Source organism: Humulus lupulus, chromosome 1, assembly GCF_963169125.1.
Source record: "Humulus lupulus chromosome 1, drHumLupu1.1, whole genome shotgun sequence".
Classification (NCBI taxonomy): Eukaryota; Viridiplantae; Streptophyta; class Magnoliopsida; order Rosales; family Cannabaceae; genus Humulus; species Humulus lupulus.
In genome coordinates, this window is record NC_084793.1 from 56,397,823 (window position 1) to 56,406,598 (window position 8,776).

The 8,776-nt window shown below is 36.1% G+C and overlaps 2 protein-coding genes across 2 annotated transcripts; one reads left to right on the forward strand and one right to left on the reverse strand.

Annotated features, from left to right (window-relative positions):
* The first annotated feature begins 3,285 nt into the window (after window positions 1-3,285).
* LOC133815003 (uncharacterized) lies at window positions 3,286-3,746 on the forward strand. The gene is made up of 2 exons (XM_062247901.1): window positions 3,286-3,426; window positions 3,498-3,746. Exons 1-2 carry the CDS (start codon window positions 3,286-3,288, stop codon window positions 3,744-3,746), a joined length of 390 nt encoding a protein of 129 aa, XP_062103885.1.
* A 1,628-nt stretch (window positions 3,747-5,374) lies between these two features.
* LOC133815009 (uncharacterized) lies at window positions 5,375-6,367 on the reverse strand. The gene has a single exon (XM_062247906.1). The coding sequence runs from the start codon at window positions 6,365-6,367 to the stop codon at window positions 5,375-5,377; it is 993 nt and encodes a 330-aa protein (XP_062103890.1).
* Between the last annotated feature and the right edge of the window lie 2,409 nt (window positions 6,368-8,776).

Consider the following 8,776-nt stretch of genomic DNA (forward strand, 5'->3'; position numbering starts at 1 on the left):
AGGCCAAGCACGCTTAACCATGGAGTTCTCAAGTGATGGGCTACCGAAAAGAAGATGCACATTCCTGATATAGGTAGTACCCATCAATCCATTTAAGCCCTCTTCAACTGTGTAGTCCCATACCTACACAGTCTTAGAATCATTACACTTGACCTTCCCCAGGCGGTGTGGGATTGCACAGCTTACCCGGTCTTTCCCCTTACGGATCACGGGATTTTGACTGTCACAATCACCCCCCCTTACGGGCCCGACGTCCCCGTCGGCCACACTTTCGGCTGGGTCAAGGCTCTGATACCATTATGTGACGCCCCACGTCACTATGGCTGCTTTCTGGAATGACGACTGGCCCTACAAACCAAGACAAGTCTTTCCAGCGTGCTTTGTCCTCACTCGCACACTTCCTGGGAAAACTTCCCAGGAGGTCACCCATCCCTAGATTACTCCAGGCCAAGCACGCTTAACCATGGAGTTCTCAAGTGATGGGCTACCGAAAAGAAGATGCACATTCCTGATATAGGTAGTACCCATCAATCCATTTAAGCCCTCTTCAACTGTGTAGTCCCATACCTACACAGTCTTAGAATCATTACACTTGACCTTCCCCAGGCGGTGTGGGATTGCACAGCTTACCCGGTCTTTCCCCTTACGGATCACGAGATTTTGACTGTCACAATCACCCCCCCTCACGGGCCCGACGTCCCCGTCGGCCACACTTCCGGCTGGGTCAAGGCTCTGATACCATTATGTGACGCCCCACGTCACTATGGCTGCTTTCTGGAATGACGACTGGCCCTACAAACCAAGACAAGTCTTTCCAGCGTGCTTTGTCCTCACTCGCACATTTCCTGGGAAAACTTCCCAGGAGGTCACCCATCCCTAGATTACTCCAAGCCAAGCACGCTTAACCATGGAGTTCTCAAGTGATGGGCTACCGAAAAGAAGATGCACCTTTCTGATATAGGTAGTACCCATAAATCCATTTAAGCCCTCTTCAACTGTGTAGTCCCATACCTACACAGTCTTAGAATCATTACACTTGACCTTCCCCAGGCGGTGTGGGATTGCACAGCTTACCCGGTCTTTCCCCTTACGGATCACGGGATTTTGACTGTCACAATAAAACATGTGAGCAAAGTGATTAACCAAGTCAAAAAATGATTTCTATTATTTTATTGATAATAAAATGAGATTACAAAGAATTTGGGTTTTAATTAGGGCATAAAACCCCAACAAATGTTTCGTGGAGCTCCAACGGAGGATTGTGCTGCTTCAGATTCCTGGCTTGAAAATGAGGATGGACAAGATGATCGGTGGTGGGCACTCCAACTCCGAAATCGGCATTCTCCATTGTTTGAATCTCTAACTCGCTCGGATCGACGTTGGGTCAAATCTCTTCTTCACATCCATTGAAGTTTTTGATCCGCCCAAAAGGCTTCCGCTTTATGTTCGTCGACATTGAAGTGGCTCTAAACGCCGTCCATGGCTATCGTACCTCTCAGGAAAGAATCGAGACTCTAAATACCAAATGATGCAGTAGATTGGATTGTTGAGCAATGCTCGTGCCAAATCCATGGCAACAAGGGGAATACCTAAATTAATAGACTCTCAAAATATTATTTCAAAGATTAATTCTAAAGTTCTTCATTTACACTAAATGAAGAGGAGTTTTTATAAAACCCTCACAAAGATAACATCACGAAGTAAATAAACAAAATAACAAATTAATAAACCTAATACATTATAGAATAAGAACACTTCATTATGGTGTTGTTTGGTAACACTTAAAAAAATAGTTTTTTATTTAATTAATTAAAATTTTGAAAATTAAATATAAAATGTGTTTGGTAACTCTATTTTTATTTATTACTTTTAAATTTTAATTAAAAATTATTAAATTTTAAAAATAGAATTTTTCACTTTCAAAATTTTTTTAAACAGTTTTCAATTTTTCCTTTTTTTTCTTCTCTTCTTCAAATCAACACCTTATATTGTTAAACAAAAAATAAAAATAAAAGTTATCAAACGCATTTATTATTTTTTGTTTTTAAAAACAAAAAACAAAAATAGTTACCAAAAATATTTTTATTTTTTTAAAATAAAGAAACAAAAATAAAATTATATTTATATTTTTGTGTTTAAAAAATTCAAAAACAAAATTTTTACAAAACGGGCCCAATATTCTAGATTATTCTTACTACACCAGTAATGATATATGCATCAAAATTACGTAGCAAGACATTAGACGTGGCAGTTATTTTTAACCAATCACATTTATTTTAGACAGGACTTTCTTTTTTAAGAAATAGTGACACATTAGTTGGTGTAGTATTTTGATGTATAACTTTGGTGCACATATATCATTATTCCTACTTTATTATTTACAAATATAAGTAAATTTTGCCTCATTATTTTATTTTGATATTGCTAATTTTTAATTTTGTTCAAAAATAAGTTCTTGTAAATTAAAGTATGTGAGATTTATTATAGGTTTAATATTTTTGTAGTATTATTGATTTCGAATTTTAATTATTATTTGTTAAATTTTGATTTAAAAAATTACTTAATAAAAAGAAAAGATTATATTTTGGATAACAAAATATGATAAAATATACAATAATAATACTATTTATTCTAATTACATATTCAAACCTATTTCATACCGAAATTTCATAAATATTAGACTATATAGTTTTTTTTTTTAATTATGGTAGGTTTGTTTTTTTGGATTACAAAATATGATAAGATATACAATAATAATACTATTTATTCTATTACATATTCAAACCTATTTCATACCGGAATTACATAAATATTAGACTATATAGTTTTTTTTTAATTATGGTAGGTTTGTTTTTTTTTTTCCAACATTAAATTATTATTATTTTTCTATATAAAATATTGATTGACAATGTAAGTTTTGACAAGACATGCCTTAATATTCAGAATACACAATATTGATTGAAAATGTAATTTTTTTTAGAATAAATAGCATTTTTGCTCCCTGAACTATGACCTCTGTATGAAAGTGCCCCCCGAATGATTCGTGATGTTTTAAATTCCCCCCGAACTTTTAATGTTAGTAATTTATGGGCATTCCATTCAGTTATGCCGTTTACTCGGTGATGTGGCATAATACGTGTATAGTGGTTGAAAAATTGAAAGTAAAATCAATACACCTAAGCCTACCATTATTGTCTTCCCTCTTCCCTCGTCTTCACGATTTTCTTCTCTTCAAACCCTAGGTTTAATTATCCCTTCAACACTTGTGTTCATCAAGCATCATAAATGGCATATTCTAGGACAAAAAGGTATGGAGAAGTTCAAGGGAGTCCCCCTCTTTGTCGTTGTGGATGTGAGGCCATACTAGGCATAACGTGGACTATATACAATTCGAGGAGAAGGTTCTATGGCTGCCCAAGATACAAGGTTTGTTGTTTCAATTATTTTTCTTGATTATGATTGGCTTAAACTTCTCTAACTCTGTATTTTATTTACAGAGAAATGAGAGAGACGGTTGTGGCTTTATTCATTGGATAGACCCTCCTAGTGGTGAAAGACATAATTATGATAATGGGTTGTTTAAAAGAGTAGAGGAGATCGAAGGTAATCTTTTGCAACAACAGATTTTGGTTGAGAAAAGAGAAGAACAAGTTGGAAAAATTTTGATGTTGATGGAGGATGTCAAAACTGGTCTCTGTATTTTTGTTGTACTTTTATCTTTTGTTTTGTACTTGACATTATGGTGAAATGTAATTGTTGTGTTGTTGCTTTAACTGAAAAAATGTAACTGTGTTGAAGAAATGAAGAAAAACATCATTTATGGTATATGTATTTTATTGGATCTTATATATTTGGCAGCATATATATTTGTGATGTATTTTTAGTGATTATGAGATATCTAGTAGCATATATAGTTGCTTAATTGTAATGAAATTTGATTGAAAAAAGGTTTCCAATAGCATAATACAACCAGAAAAATAATATAAAAAGTGAGGCAACATTTTCATTCAGTAAACTAGTATCTGGTGTACAAAACGTGATCCTAAATCAGATATACAACCTTGCTCAAGTACATTGGTGATTTACAACCTTTCTCAAGTACATTAGTGATCCTAAAACAAATTTACAACCTTGCTCAAATACATTGAAATGGTATTCAGTGAGCATGGGACTAATAAAAAAACAAAGACAAAAGTAGACATAGCAATTGACTTTTAGCTCCAAACTTATCCAATACACTGCTTGTCAATCAAAAAATCAGATACCGCCTTGACTAAATATGTTTGGTCCTTGTTGCAACTGTGTTGCTACCTTGCCGGGGTGGGTTGAATGGAACTTGCTACAAAATAAGATAGGCAAATCAGGTAGCTTAAATGATAAAAACCAGATAACAGAAATCAGTGAGCATTATTTGAAGTTGTTAGGAGATACCTGAGGTGGTGGCATTATTCCTTGTAGAGAACTTACATTTGTTGCTGAACTCACTAAAGCATTTTCTGGCTGACTGCTATTTCTAGCATAAGTACCAGGATCAGCTGGGGGGTTGTCTTTTCCCTACCAAAACAAATCTTTTTATCAATCCAAAAACAAGCAAACATTATCCTTCAAACTAGATGCAAATAATACAATAGTAACTTATTGAATTGAGGTTGTTTCTAGCACAAGTTCTGAAGTTGTGGCCCATTGCACCACAGCCAGAACATCTCATTCTCACATATCTTCGTTTCAATTTCTTGGCTGTTGGTGGAGCCAACTCATCAAGTTCAACTCTTCTGCTTTTCTTAGGCCTACCAGGTTGAGTCGTCCCAATTGGCTTAATCATTCCAACCTTGCCACTTCTAGGCCACTCATCTTGATTCCTAATTGGAAAAATTTGCTGAGAGTATGCATTCATGTAGTATTCCTTGGTATACCATTTCGAGACATATGTCACTGGATCCTCTCTTTTATGCCAAATAGCAGCAACATCATGGCTACATGGAATACCAGTGAGTTCCCATCTTCTACAAGAGCAGACCCAATTTGCCAAATCGACAGAGTACATGCCCCCGTACATGTTCATCACCTGGTACATAAATTCACTCCCTTTGGTGGGAATGTGACTTCCAGCTTCTACCTTGTTCTTTTCAAGAACAGTTGCGACCCTTGGTGCAATGTTAGACTCCCACATTATAACTGAATGCCTATTTTTAGTGAGCCTTTGCATCATGTACATCCTAATACGCTCCAACATCGACAATATTGGTCTATCTCTGGCTGCCAATATTGACTTTATACCATTGAATCCCTCACACATGTTATTTACAAGTATATCACACTTAGGTTGAGTTCTAAAGTGTGATCTACTCCAGTGATGTGGACCTGCAGCCAATAACTAGTTGTATGCTTCCTCATCAATTGATTTGATCTCCAACATCATAGCTTTGAATCTCCTAATAGTTACCTCTCTTGCAGCTTTCCATAAAAGGTCTTGCAAGGTTTTATCCCTGAAAACTTTGTTGAAATTCTTCTCTAGATGCCTTGCACAATGCCTGTGCTCAGCCTCAGGTACACCCTCATCCCACAAACCCTTCAAGGCTTGCTCTAAACCTTTTTTCTTGTCTGTAATAAAGCTCCAATGGTTTGAGTTTTCAATTTTGAAGTCCACCTTCAATAGGTCCAGAAACCAGCTCCATGAATCCTTATTTTCTATCTCAATAACAGCAAATGCTATAGGATACATTTGGTTATTCCCATCTATTCCAACTGCTGTTAAAAGTTGTCCTGGATGTACACCTTTAATGCGGCAGCCATCCAACCCAATTAAAGGTCTACAACCCTCATTGAAACCTACTTTTAATCCAGCATAGAAAATATACACCCTCTTGAAACGTGGCTTACCATTCTCACCAACTTCTGTCAAAAACTCAATAGTTGAACCCTTATTAGTCCACTTAATCTCCTCTGCATAATCCCAAAGAGAAGCATACTGCTCTTCATAGCTCCCTTCAATTGCTCTAGTTGCCATCAGCCGAGCTCTATAAGCTTTGTCCCGTGTAATCTCAATGACATTGTCCTTACTAACCTTGTGCATGAAAGAAGAGATTCCCCACTTGTCATTCATCTTGAACTCATTCATGTACTTCCGACTCAACCATCTAGAAGTTGCAAATCTATTTGTATTCTTTCTAGCACATTTGTGTTCATCATCATAAGTTTTGATGACAAATGTGGTGGTGTCATCAATCTTCGATGCAAAACAAACCCATGAACAACCAACACCTTTACATTGAGCCCTAATCCTATGAGGGTCATTATTCTTAAAAAAAAATGTCCTTTCCATTTTGGATTGCATACTCCTTAATTGCTTGCTTAAAAACTGCCCCATTTGGAAATAATAACCCGAGCTTGAACACTGGTTTTTACATGTCAATTAAAGCCCTAAACTGAGGAAGCTCTGGCAGCTTGGTTTTTCTGTACATTTTGTTTGGTTTGTGGATCCCCTCAATCTCCTCATCATTCTCATCTTCATCCTCACTTGAACTATCTTGTGGAACAAAGTCACTATCAGAATCTTGTATACCCACATCTCCTATGTCAATGTCTATAGGCTTTTTTCCCTAATCCTTTCAAGTGGTTTTCAGCTGCCTCCCCCATATCTAAGTCATCTTCACTTTGTGCATACTCTGGATCTACATCATAATCATTGTCTTCACTTGAGTGTTCATTTTCAGTTGCATTTTGCTCATCCAAAACAGGCCTAGATTTGGTCACATCCTCATCCAAAACAGGCCCATGTTCAGTCTTATCATCATCCAAAACAGGCCTAGATTCAGTGACATCCTCATCCAAACCAGGCCCACTTACATCTCCCAAACCAAGCCCATCCAAACCAGGCTTACTCCCACATGCATCTTCATTCAATATAGCCCCATCAGATTGTGTTGTTATTTCCTCACCTAAATCTGTTACAACATCTCCATTCACATTAACCTGAGTATCATTTTCAGCACCTAAAACAGTTTCAACATCATCATTCACCCCATTTCTAGGATCATTTTGAGCACTTAAATCAATTTCAACATCCTCATTCACACCAGTTACTACTGAAGCTTGAGTTTCAGTCACTTCTTGTTGACAAAAAAAACATTCCACAACATTGCATCTCTTCACACAATCCCCAATCTTCTCAAGTAAAACTACATCACTAGTTACACATTCCATTAACACACTACCTTCCCACTTAAAATAAAAAGCAATCTCCTCTGGATTTGTGAAACCTAAATCTCTAGCAATCCCATATAGCTAAAACATGATCATGTTATCCACATCTTGGAAATGTATTAAATTAGTAACCCCACCAAGGTAGGTTGGAATGTTACCTACATGCTTGAGTTGTCCACTGTGACACACCTTTAGAGTGAAGATTCCTGAATTTGGGTCTGCAAAATACAACAACATTTAATGTGACAATTTTAGATAAAAAAAACATTTAATGTGACAATTACTGAATAACTAAAGTTAGGGTGGTCCCAAAATATGCTTTCAAACCTGCTTTTAGTACTTGTTATCAAGCATCAAACACACACACGCACCAATACACAACAGACCCCACGCACCCCACGCACCCCACACACCCCAATCAACCTAACAAACCACTATGGAAAACTCCAAAAACACTATTTAAGATTCCTTTGACCAAACCCATTTTGTACAACCAAAAAAACCTCATTTTTTTGGAGTTTTTTTTCTTAATGCTACAATACACAACAGACCCCACGCACACCCCAATACAAAATCAAAAGGGAGTTTTTTGGACTGACCCAATACAAAATCAAAATCAAAGAGAATAAAAAGTAAACATTAAATACTCACTGTAAAAGGGAATCTCGTTCTCATTCCTACACTCCTTTGGGTGTCCTTTCTTTTTTCTTAATGCTCTGGTTTTCTTCTTCCCCATCACCGTCGACAGAGGCTTCAGATCATTCCTTCAACTTCAGATTCAATCCTTTGGCTTCGGATTCAGTTTTCTTCACTCTTGCAACTACATTTCAAAAAAAAAAAAGCCCTAAAATTGCCCCCAAACTAATCAGATCGATCCACGAAAACCCTTAGTCTTACTGCCTTCATTCGTTGTTCTCATGGTAGTTTCAATGGCAGTAATGACGTGTAATGCCAAATAATCCTCTATATTACCACATCAACCCATATATTGCCATATCATGCAGCCTATCTTATGTGTTATGACACATCATCATAAATTGTAAAAAAAACTAACGGAATGCCCATAAATTACTAACGTTAAGAGTTCGGGGGGAATTTAAAACATCGCGAATCATTTTGGGGGCACTGTCATACAAAGGTCATAGTTCGGGGGGCAAAAATGTTATTTATTCATTTTTTTATGCTTATATTTTGTCCTGTTGTTCATTTTATATTATGCTTTATGGTTTGTTATATCTTTTATTGTCTAAAATATATCATTTTAGTTCATTTTGCATTTTTATGTATTTTTGTGTTTAATATATGCAGCAAAATTATTTTTATTTTTATTTTTTTGTTTGATTAATTGTTTTATTTTGTTTATTTAAATGTTAAGTGAATAATTATTTGATTTAATTTAATTATTTTAATTATTATTTTTTTGCTTGGGTGCAAGTGTGTTTGATTGTGTGTGTGAGAGTGCATGGCAAATAAGTGATCATGCATAATTGTGTGTGTGCACATGCATGACAAGCATGATAAGCATGCAAGTGAATTGTCTTGAACCTAGACTAGATTAAAGGAAGGTGGGTAT